The sequence below is a fragment of the Saccoglossus kowalevskii genome, chromosome 17, assembly GCF_978046115.1.
Source record: "Saccoglossus kowalevskii chromosome 17, keSacKowa6.1, whole genome shotgun sequence".
Lineage (NCBI taxonomy): Eukaryota > Metazoa > Hemichordata > Enteropneusta > Harrimaniidae > Saccoglossus > Saccoglossus kowalevskii.
Window position 1 is genome coordinate 21,620,842 of NC_140657.1, and position 19,936 is coordinate 21,640,777.

At 32.9% G+C, this 19,936-nt stretch overlaps 2 protein-coding genes across 3 annotated transcripts in view; one reads left to right on the forward strand and one right to left on the reverse strand.

Moving 5' to 3' along the window:
* Nucleotides 1-1,072: 1,072 nt before the first annotated feature.
* LOC100369250 (aspartate--tRNA ligase, mitochondrial-like) lies at nucleotides 1,073-19,207 on the reverse strand. Its single transcript, XM_006823468.2, has 16 exons — nucleotides 18,939-19,207; nucleotides 13,649-13,815; nucleotides 11,971-12,066; nucleotides 11,214-11,312; nucleotides 10,467-10,590; nucleotides 9,328-9,446; nucleotides 8,468-8,572; nucleotides 8,033-8,173; nucleotides 7,765-7,803; nucleotides 6,607-6,711; nucleotides 5,979-6,194; nucleotides 4,757-4,811; nucleotides 3,775-3,953; nucleotides 2,992-3,102; nucleotides 2,107-2,182; nucleotides 1,073-1,309 (listed from the first exon to the last, which is right to left on the reverse strand). Exons 1-16 carry the CDS (start codon nucleotides 19,069-19,071, stop codon nucleotides 1,143-1,145), a joined length of 1,932 nt encoding a protein of 643 aa, XP_006823531.1. The 5' UTR covers nucleotides 19,072-19,207; the 3' UTR covers nucleotides 1,073-1,142.
* Nucleotides 19,208-19,449: 242 nt separating this feature from the next.
* LOC100369393 (rab-like protein 6) overlaps nucleotides 19,450-19,936 on the forward strand; it is a 29,629-nt gene continuing 29,142 nt past the window's right edge. For both annotated transcript variants that reach the window (XM_085492413.1, XM_002740259.4), the window contains exon 1: nucleotides 19,450-19,870. In XM_085492413.1, the coding sequence (XP_085348539.1) occupies nucleotides 19,747-19,870 (124 nt within the window). In that variant the 5' untranslated portion in view covers nucleotides 19,450-19,746. The remainder of the gene's footprint in view (nucleotides 19,871-19,936) is intronic.

The window sequence follows — 19,936 nt, forward strand, 5'->3', positions numbered from 1 at the left end:
CAGTTAAGAGGCTTAAGTGGCTACTTGATAGGCGTCGTGGCTCCTTCCGTTAGTACCTTCCATGGTCATTCCAAAATGTTCTTATAAATTTTCTAATTAGGAAAATCATCATTTATTTAGAACACCCTGGATCCCCAAAATCCTTGAAGGGAAAGGAAGGCTCTCCAGCAACCAGAACAAATAATAAAAAATTCGTGATTTTTTGCCAGTCATTAAAATCTGAATATTTCATAAAATTCTCGACCAATGTAAAATTGTACGACTTAGCACAGCTTTAGTTTGGTATTTTTAAAGTATTTTAACATGAAAGAAAGAAATTGTCATTTGAATAAGGCTGACGAAGGAGGTCGCAAAATTACTGAAATGCATACATCTTCATAAACAATCCTGATCGCAGTTTTTTGTATTCCACATTACAATATCCCGTTTTTGATAATTTTTTAAACTGGTGAAACAACAAAAGCCTCTTTGAAAAAAAATTAAATTGAGGTTCATCTAGCCATTGTCTAAAATGCATTTTTCAGTTATTATTTCTGGCTAATAAAAAAATATTCATCTAATAAGCCGTCATTCTTCAGATCGTAAATGGAACACAATGTTCTCACTTTTTTGAATCACTTGGTATCACTTCATGTAACCAAATGGTTCAAATATTTTGTTCTTACTGCTTAGTTCTGTAGGTAATGCCATTGTTATGTGTCGGTACATTCTTTAATGTTCTTGGATGTGTAAATTTCGTTTTGACTATGTATATAGATATCATTTGGGTATTTTATCATTTTCACTTTACATGAACATAAGCTGAGACCATCAACTGTATATCCAATAGATGCGAGTACAGGCTTTGGCAATATTTATTCTGATTGCCTCTTAAACTTCATCTGCAAATCAAATGCAGGTGGCTCCATTTGTCTACCAATTATAACTTGCCTTACTAAATATCACAGGAAATGAACACGAAGTAGTCAAATGTAGATAGAGGCATAGTACACTGGTGGATTCTATCACTGAAATTTAGCAGTGTATTTGTCACATCCCCGTGGTTAAAACAGAATTACACACAAACCAGTAGTAAAACAGACATATTTTCAGTGGTTTTTAATCATTATCTATAAAACAATTCAAGCAATAGTTATAAGATGTTATGATTTCTTCTTTTGTATTTCAATATGATAATCTTTGATGTCTTCATTCGTTAGCTTTGTAGGTGCACCACTCATTAAGTCATTACCTTCCCACGATTTAGGGAATGCTATGACATCCCGGATTGACTGGGTGCCGCGTAGCATAGAGATGTATCTGTCAAATCCTGTAAATAAAATATCATCAATGTAGTTAGACTTCCGTTAATCATTTACCAGTCACCAATAGCAAACATTTGATTTGACAACAATAAATTATATTTACATTTTCACTACCAGTGGCTAAGACTAATGCATATCAACATGAAATATTCTAAGGAAATGGTCATCATTTAAAAACATAATCACTCACAGAGAGATAAATAATATTCAACATCAATAAGTAAACCCAGACAACATCTGAATTACTAAGCAAATTTACAATTTAGGGAGAGATACATAGAACTCTGAGAAATCAACCATGTGGTCATACCATGTGTTTCAAAAAGAGAGCACACTCTGCTCTGCAGTGGTACCCAACACATCTTCCTAGTAATAGAAGTCTCAGAACTGCTTGTGTGGTTGGGAGTAATATTAATCAACCATATAAAATCACAAGATGGTTGAGAAAAACAGAATGCCGATACTGAATGTCAATAAGCCAACTCTGACAGCATCAGAATCCGGAAAACACAAATGGAATAAACACAACATAAAACACAATTAATTTAGGGGGAGATACATGCACCTCCTGGAAACCAACCACATCAGAAAAACATATTGCCAGAAGACGCAACATGCAGGAACAACATAGAATAATTCATCGTAAAATACAAAATGTTGATGTGACACTGACATAATGGAAACATATGTCCTTCAAATGACCATACATGCATTTTTTTTATTTCAGTAATGAATACTGCTGTTCATAGCCAAAAAACCAAGAAAGTCTCTCACAAAAGTAGTTTACAATCTCATGTCATACCTATTGCAATGCCTCCATGTGTTGGTGCACCTGACTCTAATGCTTCCAGTAAATGATAAAGTGAACTGGAATCCTCCTAGCAAGAATAAAAAATAATGAGGAATACATCAAAAATAGTTTTGTACTAAATTGTAAACTACATAATAACCATGCATGTAGATCATACATTACATGTAGCATTGTTTTATTAAGACTATACTCATTCTAAATGTATATTGTACAATTGTGTATCGAGGATTGGGAACACGTATTTAATGTTTTCAGTCTAACTTAGTAGTTAGAGTGAAATATCAGGGACATGAATGTGTACTTCGCAATACAATAAAGTATTAAGTTTTTTTCTGCAGCGCACATGCATTTTATTGGAAATATTATACTGTTTTTTTTTTTTGGCAAAAGTTTTCAAACTTTCAGACTCTATTGCTCAAAACACTAAATTCCCAATCATGTCTTTGTAATCATAATATATAATTACACAATACCAATGGTATAAGATTAGGGTATGCAAATGTCAGAAGATAAAAAACACATAAATTGAAGAAGTCACATGAACTGTGATATGATCACCAAATGACAGGAAAAACTTACATTTCTGGAAATCCTAAAGCAAATCTTGTCTGTGTTCATTTCTGACGATATTTGATAGTTTCTGTGCATATTTATAAATAATAATCTCGCTCATTTCTGTTTTCACAATCAAACATTTCTAAGCACCCACTACTTACGTTGTTTGAATCAATATGCAGGGAAGAAGATCTCTATCAAACGCTTGAAAAGTGCAAGAGTTTTCTTCTTTCGAGATCTTCGTTGAACAACACTGTACATGGTTTGCATACCCTAATCTTATAAATCCTTGATAACAATATGATAGATTAATCAAAGTACCTTAAGAATCTCATCTAGTACATATTTCTGTAATTTTGCATCATGAATTCTAATAGAACCACCAGCTATCTCTGCTCCATTATACACAAGATCATAGTGAAGACTTCGTACCTATTAACAATGACCAAAGAAGTATTTACTTTGAAAAAAACGTTTAATGTGGTGTTAATTGTCACTTTGATTTCGATTGTTAAACAGTCTGTGGTGCAAATTCCGAAATAAAATGTTCTGCGCCATGAATCCATCATGAGTGATGTCAATACCAAGTTTGAAGGAATGTCTCAGAAGGGACTGATGACATGTTGAAAACATTATTTTTTGGCAACCAGTTGGTCAAATGTCAACCAATCGCAAGAGAAATTGACAGGCATATGTATACTATTGTATATTCCCACTACATCAACTATAACATTCAAAATCAACAAAGGCATGTCAGAGACATGACATTAGATGAATGTACAAAACCTGAAAATGGGAACTACTAAACCTTGTACATAACCACCAGATATAGTGTTCATACCAAGTTTGAGTGAAATCAAATCCACGCATTATAAACCATTTGAAAAATCTTAATTATGCAAATTATGTATTCAATATGCTAAGATTTAGAAACAAATTTCAGCGCCAGATAAACAAATCATTTATCATTGACAAAACCAGATTTTATTGAAATCTAACAAATACTCTCAAAAAAAACAGTTGTGACTACACAAGGAAAGAAGAAGAACAAACCAAATTAGTAGTTCCTTTTTCAAGAATTGCCTTAATATATCAGTTACTAACCTTGTCAGGTTTTGTGTAAATAAATTCTGCATCTTCTGGATGAGGTGCAGTAAAAGGGTGGTGCGCTGATTCCAGTTCTACTGTCTGAGATTCACACTTTCCATTCTCTTTTGGTAAAAACAATGGGAAATCTTCCACCCATACAAATGCATTGCTCCGGGTCTTTCTTACATTAACACCTGAAAAGGTAATTACATCCACAATTTTTTTAAACCCAAGCTTTGTATTAGGGGAAAAAATGTTTTCTGATTCTGAGATGTACTTGTTTTTTTCAACGACATTTGTATTATAGGCATAAGATAGACGACATGATGTCTGTACATGTACATGACATCGCTTTGACCTTGTAAATTAACATCGAAATTGTATCTCAGATATATAATGTTTGTGTGCGATATGAAAATAATGCACCACAGGCAATAAGATTGTCGAAAAGAGTGATTTTGCGGAGCACCTCGAACTGATGTTTCACGCTAGAGTGTCATTTGCACACTGAAAACTGGAAGCCATTATTCCTTTTATACCCGGAGCCACGGTTTAAACTTGATTGGTCCAGGCATATATGAAATATGGCTCCAGGGAGCTGCATTCATTTAAACAAGATGACCACCAGTCAGCCATTTTGGACAAAAATACATTTGTGTTTGTCTTATATAATGTATGAGTGAAGTTTGAACTTGATCTATTCACGAATATCGGAGATATAACCAAATCCAATAAAACAAAATGATATGCATCAAGATTCTATTATGTTAAACATATGTTTGAACAGAACCAGTCCAAGCATAACTGAGATCCAGTTGTGGTGAAAATAAGTGATTTTAATATATATTTTGTCTTAAAATGGCTGTTATGTGTAACATGCTGCTACTTTTAGGAATAACAATTTTGTTTAAAAACATGGTTCAATAATATGCATAAAAATGAAACTCTTAAGTACAGATAGTATAACACAAAATGTATCAGGACTTTCACTACTCACCCTTGGTCTCAAGTAAATCAGCAACTGCTATTCTCATATGTCCAAGTAGCAGACACTATAGAATACACGGAAACAATCATTTCAACAGCACTGTAAAACCATTTGTCAACTATTGTCATACTTTTATAGTCTGTTATTTGGATTACTGACAGGGAATTATAAGATTAGGGTATGCAACTTATACATCTTTGCAGGGTGATATGTGATGAAGGTCTTACATGAATCAAACACCATTAGAGTCAGTAGATGTTTGAAAAGATTCGACTAAGTAAACAGAAATGAACAAGATTATAGCAATATTCAAATAAATGCAAGACGCATACACATTTAACATACGTCGGGAATAAAGCAAGAGTACCAAAATAATACAGCATTTCCTAACATGATCACACACAGGCTCCTAGGGACGGCTGTGGTTGATCCGCAAAACCGAAAGTATCGGACAATGTGTATTAGTAAGCCTAGTAATGTATGTTTGTCATACAATGTTTGCAATCATCTTGTGATTCATGTGTTTGCTTCAATGAATATCTTCATCACATGTTACACCACCATTACACATCCTATAAATACTAATCTAACAATATGAGCAGCATGCAACCCAAGCCTGGATACTATGGAAGATACATATGTGTACCAATATGTCATACATAGTGAATCACTATTCATATCCTGCTTACTGTAAAATGACTAATTTTCCCTGGGTTTAAGTTTCGCTGATTTACCATTTCAGGCATATTCAGTGGGTTTTAAATTCACAGTTTTATCATTTAGATAATGTGTTCTATGCTAAATTTTACATATTCACTGGGTTTTAATTTAGCGCATTTTCTAGCCAGCGAAATAAAAACCCAGTGAATAATTAATCCTTTTACAGTATTTGAGTAAATGCACATACATATATATTATTACAAATAATAACTGCAGCCCATGCCAAAACTGTAGTATTTAACCCTTTGAATGCCATAATTATTCTCTCCACAATTTTGATGCTAAAGTTTTCAAATATTCAATATGTATTTTTCTGGAATTGCTTTGTTAAATTTGGACCAAATAGAAACTGTATATTTTTATGTAGTCTGCAATACAAAATTTTGTAAATGAAGACAAAAGTTGATTTCAGCACTCAAAGAGTTTAAAAACACTTAAACAAAAATGTTTATTTTAATCAAATTGACCACATAAAACAACAAAATATTTACAAAATTGTAATAAAACTTACTGTTGAGAGGTATTTCCCGGCAGCAAGAAGTATGACATCTCCTGGTTTCATGTGAAGCAGATCTCCAAGCCTATTTTTCATATCATCTTTCAAATATTTTGATATCGGTGACCGCCATGTTGTCTCGTCTTTAACTTGTATAAAAATAACTCCATGTTCAGATCTGGTTTTAGCCAGTTTTTGAAGATTTTCTAAATCTCTATTTGTTATATGTGTCTAAAAAAATTAAAATTGATTATGAAATTAAAAATACCTTATTTAATCTATTAGTAGTTACTTATATAAATTACAGAGGTGTGTCTATGGTCAAAATAAGTTATATTTTAATGTACACAAAAACAATGTTGATTTATGTATTTTTCGATTTGACGAAATACAATAAGAGTTAGTACCGATATACACATAACTATGAATTTTGTTACAAATGAATATTTATATATACAATTATACCATATTTACTCTTATAAGTGTGATAGAAGCGCATGTACATTTGCATGTACTCTTGAATGAAAGATTATAATATGACTTAATTTGAACATATACACACCGCTGTCATTTACATATGTTCATGTGCCACGATATGAGAAAATTGGGTATTTCTTCAAAAAGAAATTTTAATGATACCTACATGAGGTCTGATAGCAATGGCTTGTACAGTTCCCTCGGTAGATTTCAGGGCATCGTCAAAAATGGACAATCCGCTATTGATAAAAATATCACTGACATCATGAAGCTGGAAAGAAGATTAAATTATTATGAGGTTATTACGAAGATGCCGAAAAGTATGTGCGAAGACAGTACAGTGGGAGTATAGACCAATGTGCAGTGGAGGTTGATGCGACAGCGTACTGCTTGAGTGCATGCTTTGCGGTATCCTCGTAATAACCTTATTATTATACATCTTTTTCTCCCAAGAATACATCATGGGAATGGTGAAATCCAAAAAGTTAATAACAGATAGCGAACTTGTTTGTGTGGGGCGTGGTCAAACCCTGGGAGCAGCCATGTTTGTTTTTATTATTAGCGTAATCGCTCCATATTTGGAATACGCATTTTCCAACATGGTAGGATGAAAATATCCTATGAAATACCGTAAAATTACAACACGATGTAATAATTATTATTATTTATGCAATTATTAAATATTTAAACAATAATGCATTCCCCGGTGGTTCATAATGAACGAAAGCACACTTTGCACGACACAATGTTGGAGACGTAGTTGAGCACATTATGGAGTGCAAAGTGTCCTTGAGTAAAGTGTCCATTATAGCGAATAATCTGTTGCAATGACGTCATAAAATTCGCTGGTATTGACAATGCTATAATATAATATTAAATAATCTACATGTAGCAATATCTTAATTACAAAATACATTATGGGCATACAGTGAAACCAAAATCCTAGTTATTTATGACTGTATGAGGGCAATGTATCATATTTGCTCTTAATAGTAGAGCACATGGTGATGACATTACAGAGATTTTTCTGCACTACATATAAGCAATATTTTAATCTTTTAGTACACCTCAGATGTGACTTTTTGGTTTATATGCACTTCTATTGGAGGTGTGATAAGAATAAAGAAAATATGTTTAGTTCCGAATTCTGGGTTAGTAAATTGCTTTATGAGCATGATTCTTCAATTTGAAAAACAGTAATTGGGATTGGGTATCCAGTCTAGATATGGTACTTAATAACAAAGTAATAGTGGAAATGCGTTAGCATGATATATTATGGTACATTCAGTATCCAATCATGAATAAATAAATTAATATCACTGACCTTCATATCAAACCTTGTGTCTGGTTTGTCAGTTCCATACTGAATAATGATAAAAAAAGTAAATTGAATGAATGACTCACTCAATAAAATACTTAGAGGAACAAAACACATTTCAATCACATTTTTTGTCTCCATAAACTGCAATTTTCGAGACATAATACATGTACCAGGGTATATATAAGTCCAATGCCTGATGATAAACTTCAAATTATTGGTTTTATAAAAAAGATAGCATGGTCATTATTATTTTTTAATAAATATGGGTTACCTTGGCGATAGCATCAGCATAAGTCATCTTAGGGAAAGGCAGTGTGAGATTGGTTTTATTTGAAGGCCAGGAATACTCTATCATGCCTTCTACAAGACTGTATATGTTTTCTCGATTAACAAAAGACATTTCCAAGTCCACCTGAAAAAATAAACAAAATAATTTGAATAATCATAATCCAGCAATGTTAACGAGATTAGGACTCACCTGAGTGATTTCTGGTTGTCTATCTGCTCTAGCAATGTGAACCAGATTGGGACTCACCTGAGTGAATTCTGGTTGTCTATCTGGTCTAGCAATGTGAACCAGATTGGAACTCACCTGCGTGAATTCTGGTTGTCTATCTGGTCTAGCAATGTGAACCAGATTGGGACTCACCTGAGTGAATTCTGGTTGCCTATCTGGTCTAGCAATGTGAACTAGATTACGACTCACCTGAGTGAATTCTGGTTGTCTATCTGGTTTAGTTCCTTCATCCCTATAGCACCTGGCAAATTGGAAATAACGATCAAGTCCACCAACCATTAGTAGCTGTTTAAACTGAAATACAGAAAAAAGCCCCATGACATATGTGTAGGGAAATTATTAAAGAATAATATAAGGTTATTACGAGAATATCTCAAAGTATGCACAAAAACAGTACAGCTGAAGTATCGACCGATAATGTATAAGTATTACTTATACTTGCTTTCACAATTATTCTTAATTATCCTCAGATAAATCAAAATAAATTGTAATCCTAAGACCACACTGAATTACAGTACATCTCACATATCAGAAGTCTGTTCCAGCCATACTGAATCACATCTCAAATGACCCAGGTCTGGACAAGCCATACTGAATCACACCTCATATAGCAAAGGTCTGGTCTAGTTACACTGGATCACATGTCAAATGACCGAGGTCTGGGCAAGCCACACTGGATCACACCTCAAATGACAAAGGTCCGGGCAAGTCGTAGTGGTCTGGTCCTGATTTATTGCAATGCCAATTGTTGTATGATATCAATAGAGCTGAAGTATCACGAGTTCAATGAAGAATAGAATTGACACTGACAGTATCAACAAACATTGTTGACTTTTAGAAAGCTTTGTCATGAAATAGAATATATGAATAAAAAGAAACTTTGAATATAAATTAATAAATAACCAAATCAATGTATGAAACATAAATTACTCTCTTTCAAAAAATATTTCTGTGGTAATGTCAAATTTGAACTAAAATGTTGACTCAATAGATACTTCTGTTCACTTCGATTCGTAGTTAGTCATTCAGTTGAGTAGGCAACCAATTACCTGTTGAGGACTTTGGGGTAAACAATAAAACCGTTCTGGATGTCTTGTAGGAATTACAAATTCTTGAGAGCCACCTGGTGTTTGTTTAAACATTGTCGGTGTTTCCACTTCAACAAAACCTGAGAGAAAATAAAAATTATATTGCGTTAACTGCATAATTGGGAGGGATTGCGTAGAGATAAAACAAGCCATGTATGGCACAGTCCCTGTTAGTTATCAAACTTAAGATATATACCGAAGCTGATGCTTGATTATGATGATTTTTAATATTAAAATGGTTGACATTCAGTCATTTTGTATTTGATCATCATCTCCATATTGAGAGATATTGCTATGAAAAAGCATTAATAAAAACAAAATGGCCATCAGTTGACATGATGTATAATGAATATATAAAGTTTGAGAATAATCAGTCAAAGCATGTCAGAGATATGGCCTTTGAACCGTATTAATTAAAACAAAATAGCCATCAGTCAGCCATTTTAAATCCAATCTGGAAAACAAAATGGCGTGCATCAAGGACCAATAATGTCTAAAGTATGTACCAAATTTGAACAAAATCCATCTGTAAACAGCCAAAATCCAGTTCCAGAATGCCAGAAATGCTTGATTTCAGATTTTCGGTCTGCGTCGGAACAGGGACTAAGAAAAAAAGATATTTTTCAGCCCCTCAGACTGCTGCACAGCATTGAATTTCTCATTAGTTAATAATTTTCTCAATATTAGTTATTACCACCCGAAAAGGAGAATTTGTGCCAGAGTGGGCAAGAGATCATTTAAACATCAAAAGGACAGCAAAGTCTCCAAGTCATGCTGTTAAATTTGTATTAAATACCTAAAATCTGATGAACAATGTGCTGTTTATGATATTGGTCACATGGTCAGTGGGCGAGTGCTATGCTGATTGGAGAACAGTTATGGCAACCGAAAATTTGAATTTTTCAAACAATACTGGGGTAAACATTTCCCCTCATATGCTATAGAAACTGATAGTTGTCACAATGACTAATGTTCAATCACCCCAATTGTTCATGATGTTAACATAGTCAATCAGCAGCAAATCCCGAACCATATAGAAAAATGGAGTCACCACCGCAATGATAGTCTGGTTTTCCGTGGCTATTGTGTTGTTGACTTACCATGATGATTGCATAAGAATTCTCTCATTTTCATCGCAATTCGTGAACGTAGTCGTAAATTTTCTTGCATTTTACTGGTTCTGATATCTAAATACCTGTACTGCATGCGCAGACTTTCTTTCACCTGCAATCAAGGTAAAAGCTTTATTTCATGCTCACAGAAACCTTGTGTAACATTTGTTGCGTGGGACCCATATTGAACATGGATATGGTCTGTGGCATTATAACTGGTTGAATGCCACCATTTTTTCCAGTAAAATTTAGTTTTTCTATTTTTAATCAATTGGACATGATTATATGTTGTAAAAAAAAAAATGGAGAAAAATAGAGCAGGATTTAAATTTGTGAGTGGCAACCCAAATTTAACAAAATGAATAAGCCCTACAATTACTGTACCAAAATTCTTCACTCCTGGTACTACTAGTAGATGAACAAAATGGTGGACAGCGCCTCCAAGTGACACAATTTAACAATAATTTATTTTTCAAAAATTTGTTGCAACAATTTGTCAGAAATCAAAAGTAGATGTACAAGTTGAGCCTATAACAAAAACTGGTTTTAAGGCTTACAATACTGAAATGATTTTCCATCAGATACAGGTATTCTTGTGATGGCGCCCTCATCAACAATATGTGAATTACTTCCTCCAACATAGACAATTTTTGCAATACAATGTTTTAATTTACCAATCTGCATACAAAGGAATACTATTTTCATATTTTATTTTTTAAAGGAAATTTCTTTTACCTTAGCATGGTCTTTAGGTTGGAATGGAAGTTTGTCTTTACATTCACTTATAAGTTCAATATCTTCTGCCAATACTTCAATTTCACCTGTCAGCATCTCCTGTAATTAAAAACAAAACAAAACAAAAATGTATCCCTTTCTGTTCTTTAATAATCCATGAAATATGTTACCATGGAAACAGGGCAGTCACTCTAATATGCAGAATTCATAAAATTTCTGTCTTCAATTCAATAGAGTTACAAATTAAGTACAAACTATTTTTTATTACACTGATATTCCTGTACTTTTATTTTTCCCATCAAGTACATGGATATATGGGATTTTCTATTATAAATATATATCTTTTTTAGTATTTGTCCCTGTAAAATATTGTCAATGTCATGGGTATTGTAGAGTTTTGTTTACAGTAAAATATATTAAAAGTACTTGAAACATAAAAAGCAAGATGGCCGCTGAGAGCTGATAAGGTTAATGACCTAGTCGTAAAGAGGAAGTCTGGGCAAGCAACATAATAATCCCAAATGAAAGAGATCTACAAATATAGATGAATGCAATCTACATTTTTTCAAGATGGTGGAGTGCATACATTTAATACTGATAAAAAGTTGAATATCTAAAGAATGAAAAGTATAATAAAACTGTAAATTGCCTTCTCCTATATTTGTGGAGCTCTTCTATCTGAAAGCGTTATGTTGTTTTACCAGACTTCTCCTTTTACGAATGATTCAAACACGTTTAAAGGAGGACTTTGAAATACCTTGTTTATCTGCTCATTTTGTCTTGGTTGAACTTTTCCGGTAATTTTAATGACAGACTCTGATCTGATCTTGGACAATACTGATGAGATACAATTCTGAAAAAGATATAGAATTATTAAACTAATCATTATCAATACAATATTAATGATACAGTGACAAATAACCGTATGGAACCCTATACAGGGTTGCCATTTAATTGGAGTTTAATTAAACTCAACAATTAAAATGCAGCTCAACATAGAATTGTGTTTTAATATAATTGGGGTTTAATTAAATAAATTGCAACAAAATGGTAACAATGTCATACAAATTGCATTACTAACCTTAAGCAATGCAAAATTTAGTTTAAACGCTACAGTCGTTGCACTGCGTCTTGTTCGATATGGGACCCATATCGGTGTATCAGTGTATGCGCCATGTGGCGACTGTAGTGCTTTAAGTTGAATTAAATATTATTTATGGAAATATGTTTACTTAGTGGCTCTACGTATTTGAGCCACTAAGGAATTAACGAATTCACTAAATGTATTCATATTTTGGATATACATGTAAAGCAAGTAATTCAAGTTCTCACACACACACACACATGTGTATATACTGACAGAGTAATTGCAAAGCCTCCCCTCATGTATTTCACATAGAGAAGTCAATAAAAGGCTGAGAATGAATGAACAACTGAAAAATATTGGAATTTGGTCTGAGCAAATTACCGGTATATGTAGATATCACCAAATAATATACAGTAAAATACATATTTAATTAATTAATTGTCGCTGAAAAGTCTTTTTGGGTGTTTTGTAATGTAATTTATTTCCACTGATTTTTGACAAGTTGACTGTAAAATATAGAAAAAAAAGCTATATTCGCTAGATTTTATTTTCACTGAATTATTCCTTCAGTAAAAATTAATTCCAAGTGAAAATAAACTATTTTACAGTCAATGAAGTGTTAAACTACAAGAAAAGAAAAAGTGTACCTATTTTTTTCATTTGAAATGGAGAATGCTCTGATAAATTTCAATAAATAGTTACTATACAAGTCTAAATCTAGCGGCCTTTTTGTAATTGCAAAATAGAGAAAATATCTAGACTGCATGTAAATTAAGGCAACAATGTATCAATTCAGTATTTGTTCAGAAACATTAATTTATTGATTGCATGTAGTCAGTTTTCAATCATACTCTAAATACTTTAATTTGTTATAAATAATGCGTTAACTTAAATGCATAGATAAATCATGTATGTGTTACCTAGGCAACTAATGCTGAAAATTGGGTTCTGGGTTTATACATGAAATCTCAGAATACTGATAGAGTAATACAAGTAGATACACAGAAATATGATATTGTGATGCAAGAGATATTTAATAAATTATTAGTAATTAAAGGATAATTGATAGAATTAACTCATGGATATTATTATAAATATTCTCGAACAGCTTGAACCTAGAATCCTGCAATCTTACAAGATATTTCAAAATTGCAAATAGGGATCAAATGATCACAATTCCGAATTTAGAGTGATTCTTGCATAGTGTCTGTCAAGAATTATTGATTAACACATGGCCTTCTGTTGTGAGTTTTTCTGTTTTTCTATTTGCAGAGGGTTTTAGCAGATTATGTGTTAACCAAGTGACAAGAAAACACATGCCAATTCAAGCGGTGCTGAGTGACCATACCTGTGTATTTGCTGCAACGATTTGTGTTATACCGTAAGCATCCTTCAACGTCAGCATAAAATCAAATCTTTTGTATTGCACCCATCCATATAACGTTACTGGTTCTCCAATGTGTGAGGCTCTCAACTCTCCGCAGGTATGGCTACGTTGACAGAAACTGTTACAAGCTGCATTAAAGAAGATATTGCTCATTTGCAGTGAAGAAAATTGACTAAATGGAACACATGTTTTATTAAGGTCTTCCACAGGCCAATATATATCATTAACCCAACTATTGTTAAGATCCATAGCAAACTCAAGTGCATGGAATCATTATTTCCAGTTGGGCACAGGTTCAAATTCCATTCACTGAAACAACACATGCATTGTAAATCTCACAAAACACAATGTAGCGACTATATCTTTTGAATTTACTCTAATCTATCATTACCGGTACTCATACTATCGACATTTTAAAGAATATAATTAAAAAAACAACTTCAACAAATTTTTCAGAAATTTATAGGATTTCATTGAAATTCCACCCAGGAGCAAATATTACATATTACTGTCATAAGGATGTTTTAAATAAGTGAAATAAAATGAATCCTAGATTTTCGGTTGTGAATAGAAATAAAAAAGTGATTATTTAAATGGAAATTAACAGTATATGGTCTTTATTTATTTCAGAATGCTAAGTTTGGATATCATGATGGTTTAAAAATGGCTTATGGTTGAAGCATTTTTTCATATGCAAATAAAAGACCCTGTTTGACAGTTTAAATGTGGAAAAGGTGGATATGGTAAGTTATAATATGTATGAATCTGTGAGTTGGAAGAATATCACTATTACGTGTTCAAGCCCTGATAAATATATTCAAGTCTCTGATCATCACATGTCAGTTGAAAAAATTGTACACCTCAACTTTTTTATGTATTTTTTGTATTAATGTTTTATAAAAATTGAAACAAAAAATCACTTTTCAAGAAAAATCAAAACCCAATTTGAATGAGCATGAATGTTTTTTTAGATAAAATATTAATAAACATTTTACTACCAGGAGTATTAATTTCATTTTTGAAAATAACTACCGGTATCATTATTGAATGCATTGTACATGTACATAAATGAATTAAATCATTCAAGCCAATGATCAATAAATTAACCTGCAAAGATTAACTGGTGAGGGACATTACCAAATGACTTTCAACTTGAATATATATTTAAATGACAGTAAATGTTTTAGAAATACTTTATAAATCTACATAAAAAAACATTCATGACTTTGTGAAATTCACTGTATATATATTTATCTTTAATTACTATTTATTTATTATTTTTATTCTTCTACTGAGAATTTTATGAAAGCATAAAAATTATAAAAGATTGTTGCGCTTTCTTAAATCCAAAGAAGATGCTTCCATTGGTATGGAAGCAATAGAGATAAAACTAGCTGTGATTGGTTGAGTTGTTTTCTATTGTCATTTGAAATTTATAAAACATTTATCAATATTTTATATATAACAATGCCTTCATGAAATTCACAGTAGTCTAAACTTATTTTTTTTCAAATTTATCATTATTTATATGTTTCAATAGCAGTTGAATATAACCAGCCAATCAATGAGCGCACAATATGCAATGTCATTTCTTCATACATGTAGATGTCTTAGGTACCAAACAGGAAGACAAAATTTATTTAATAATATTATTCCAGAAGAATTAAAAAGTGATATCCAGATAAGACGAGTTAGTGAATACTTACACAAAATATTTAAAATCAGATGATAATAATAATAATAACTGACATTTTACTTTAGTTTTATATGCATTGTATTTTATTACTAACATTTTATTGCTGTCAACCAATGGAAATTATATCTAAGGATGCAATAAATTTATTATTATTATTTGAAAATGTTCCAATGGTTTTTTTCCCTATTGCCGAATATAAACTTCTTGTTTCAGTTGGAATTGTTAAAGCTGGGGTGTTGTCACCTGCGCGTGAAGCAAATGTCCATAGCGTGTCATTGTTTACAAACAAGCTTCTGCCCGTGAGCCTTTGCGTTTTTATAATGTGTTGTTATCGTCGCTTGGGACTCAATTCCCGCGCGTGCGCAGGTGACGACCCTCCCGCTTTAAGTTTATAAATATGTATGAAAATGGATGGAATGGGTTAGTTTTGTCGAGAGTAATTGTAAAACTGTTGTTGGTATTTTGAAATCAGGCAATGATGAAGGTAACAAAATTATAATATTTATTTTAATTTAATTTAAAAAAAAGAAAGCTTAGAAAGAACTCCCATGTGCTGAGAGTATTGGAGACACATTAAATATAATTCGAAATTACTTAGCTGAAAACTAATTATGCAAATCAGAAAATTAATATGACCAGATTTGAGTGTAAAACTAATGAGGTCTGCGCAATGTAACAGAACCAAAAAATTATGAATTATTATGCTTATTAGGGAATTAATATGAACAGATTTTTACCCCAAACTAATTAGGTTTGTACATTGTCCTAGAGCATCTTTGTACTAAGTTTCATTGAAATGGAATAATTAACACCGCGAAAACTCCAAAATTTCGACCCCTCTAAAAATTTGACCGCCTATTTATTTGCCGGGTTTCGGTGTTTTATTTACCTCCAAATTTTCGACTCCACTAAAAATTGCCGACTCATTCTTATTCGAAAATTGCGACCAGTTTTAGTTTTCCCCCAAACGAAAAAAAAACCGATGTGAGCGTTCAAACGGGACCTTCCTCAAAGGCATGAATCCGGGTTTCTGATTGACTGAGAGATTTTTATTTTATTGGTAACGAAAATATATTCTAAATAAACGAAGTTTCAAATAAAAACGAACACAAAAATCTCGGCATGCTGCGTTTCTGAATTGTTGATTATTACTGTACTCAGTAGTGATTATAATAATGTACACAAAATAAATTTGTTGAATGGTTATGAAATACAAATAAAAGTCAACTTAGTTTCATCGTAAGCGAATGATTCCGGTCTCGTATAAACGTTTGATGCTGTAGGATATCCGCCATGTTCTCTTAGGTCAAATAGGTCAAATCGCTAATTAACCAATCAAAAAGCTGGATGATGCGAAAACGGCATGATTTTTTTTAAATAAAAAAATTAGTTGTTTTTAAAAAATAAACTGGTCATCTGAAGAATAATTTAACATTGTTCACAGTGATAACAGCTCATTCTCGAAAGGAAGCTTACCCGCTCACGCTAGTCACGATAAAAATCATACACGTGTACTCTTGAATAGACAGACGTCAATGACTACGGTAAAACTTAGACTCTATTTTAGCCGGCAGGATTGATTGAAATGTCCGAAAAATGACGCCAAAATACACCTTAAAAGTCCCATTTTATTTTCTTAAATCCCATTATATTTTTTAATCCAAGGGCGAATTTACGGCAGAATTTGGTCCCTCAAATCACCGGTACGGTGCTCAAATAAGGGACACGTGAGCTTTGATTCTAACCGGATACATTGCACTGGGTCGGGGAGATCGTTTGCTAAACTTCCATGTATCTTTTGTCCAATGGGTACCTGTACTTCGAACATTCACAAGTTTTCCTAGGTAGTGCGAGACAGCTTTGTCTTTTGACCTATTAGTTTTGTGCTGACCTCTTCTCCGCGTCTTGATGTTTTGTTTTGCTTGTCATAATACTCACTGATTGATGACTTTGTTTAGATTTTGAGTTACAACTCGGCCACGACCTTTGCTTTTACCGTGAAACATGAGGTAGTTTACGTCAATTGACGGACATTGCATTTTTTAAAAACTAATGAAGCACACTGTCTATCATCCCCATTTTTTTTTGCTGATTTCTATTCTGAAAAATTCGACCGTCCGAAAATGCACCTTAATTTTGACTCTAAAAACACGTCACATTTCTAACACAAATTATTTAAAACCAGTCGAAATTTTGGAGTTTTTACGGTACTTTAGATATCAGTGTGAAAGATTAAAATTGGTTAATTATGCAAATTAGGTAATTAATATGTACAGATTTTAACCCACAATTATTCAGGTCTGTCTATTGTCCTACAGCATCCATGTACATTCATTGATATGTGATGTATAGTACCTGAGATATCAGTGTGAAAGTTGGTTAATTATGCAAATTAGGTGATTAATATGCACAAATATTTACCGGAAACTAATTGGGTCTGCATAATTCTAGATTCATTGAAATATGATGATTAGTACTTTAGATATCAGTAGAAAAGCTGAAAATTAATTATGCAAATTAGGTAATTAATATGCACAATTATTTACCCTAAAACTAATCAGGTCTCTGCATAGTCCTAAAGGATCTATGTACCAAGTTTCATTGAAATGCGATGATTAGTACTTGAGATACCCGTGGAAAAGCTGAAAATTAACTAATTATGCAAATTAGGTGATTAATATGCACAAATATTTATCGAAAACAATCAATCTCTGCATAGTCCTTGAGTATGTAAGTACCAAGTTTCATTGAAATGTAATGCTAACTACTTATATCAAATGCTGAAAATTAATTAATTATGCAAATTAGGTAATTAATATGTACTGATATTACCATAAAAACTATCAGGTCTGTGCAGTGTCGTATGACATCTATGTACCAAGTTTCATTGAAATGTGATGATTAGTACTTGAGATATCAGTGGAAAAACCGAAAATTGACTAATCATTATGCAAATTAGGTAATTAGTATCCACGGATTATTACCAAAAACTAATCAAAACCTAGCATTAGTTCAGAGCATCTATGTACCAAGTTTCATCAAAATCCAATGAGTGGTTGTTTAGATATCAGTGGAACAGTCATGGAACCACTAAAAAATAGCTAATTATCATGCAAATTAGGTAATTAATATGCACGGATTTTTACCAAAAATTAATCAAATCTGCGCATATGTTCAGAGCATCTATGTACCAAGTTTCATCAAAATCCAATGAGTGGTTCTTTAGATATCAGTGGAACAGTCATAGAACAGCTAAAAATTAGCTAATTATCATGCAAATTAGGTAATTAACGAGCATGGATTTTTACCAAAACCTAATCAAATCTGCGCATTGGCCCAGAGCATCTATGCACCAAGTTTCATCAAAAACCAATGTATGGTTCTTGAGATAGCAGTGGAACAGTCGGACACACATACACACATACACACATACACACATACACACATACAGACACACTAACTGCAAAGACTCCCATTTTGTGCTTCGCACATGGGAGTCAAAAAAAGACAAAAAAAAAGAGAGATCAATCTCAGATCTTTTTTCGCATTACTTACCTTGGCTTGTATTTCGTGTTAGTGGTTGTTGTAGTTTTAACGTTCTGGATACAGCGTTTCTTAACGAAAGACGATAAAATGTCGGCAACGTACGTAAACAGGCAACTTTACACAAGCTGCACACATGCCTCATTGTCAGTAACCAAATATGTGCACAGTACCCGTATCATTTAGATTCTACGTATGTGACCCTCTGACACCATCGAATTTACTGATCAAAACATGTGCAGATGACACGATGCATGTGAATGAAACAGCTGAGATTCTACTTCCGGGTTTAAAAAAGTACACAGACAAAATTATTATTTCACTTCCGGTTTAAAAAATACATCCGCGGAATAGAAAGTGAATACATTTTTCTGATATTCAGTTAGCTAATTTAATTTTTATAACTTCAATTCCTGTAGAATATGAAAGAAATGTGCTTTTAATCGTGTTTTAAAAGACGTATTTGATTATATCGCGCGATATTGCACTACATGTTGTCAGTGCGCTGTGATACAACATTTTGGATTAGGTGTTGCACGGCACCTTGGACAACTCGTATGTGAATATGATTTCGCTCGAATCTCTAATTTCTTGACGTAAAATTGGCTTTCCAGTTGGTAAGCTTGGTGAATAAGTGCCCCGCGTGCCCCGACTCGTTCGAAAATAACTCTCCCAGTTTGCAAATTTGTGAAACAACGCTTATGCCATGATTTTATAGGGACCAGTGAATGTGGGTGACGTTTCATTTCTCTGGCTTGGATGTTTTCGGTGAAATCGTTTCGTCGTCATTTTGACAGAGATCGATAAATTTACACCAGTCATGTTTTCGGCGCTGAAGAAATTGGTCGGGAGCGATGCCCATAATAAAGGAACTGTACCATCTGGAATGCAAGCAATGGGGCAGAATTTACAGAGACGATTTGCTAAAGGAGTCCAGTACAACAGTAAGTACAAATGTACCAGTGGCCGATTGCCATATTATTATTTTTACTTGGGGGTCAACCATTAAA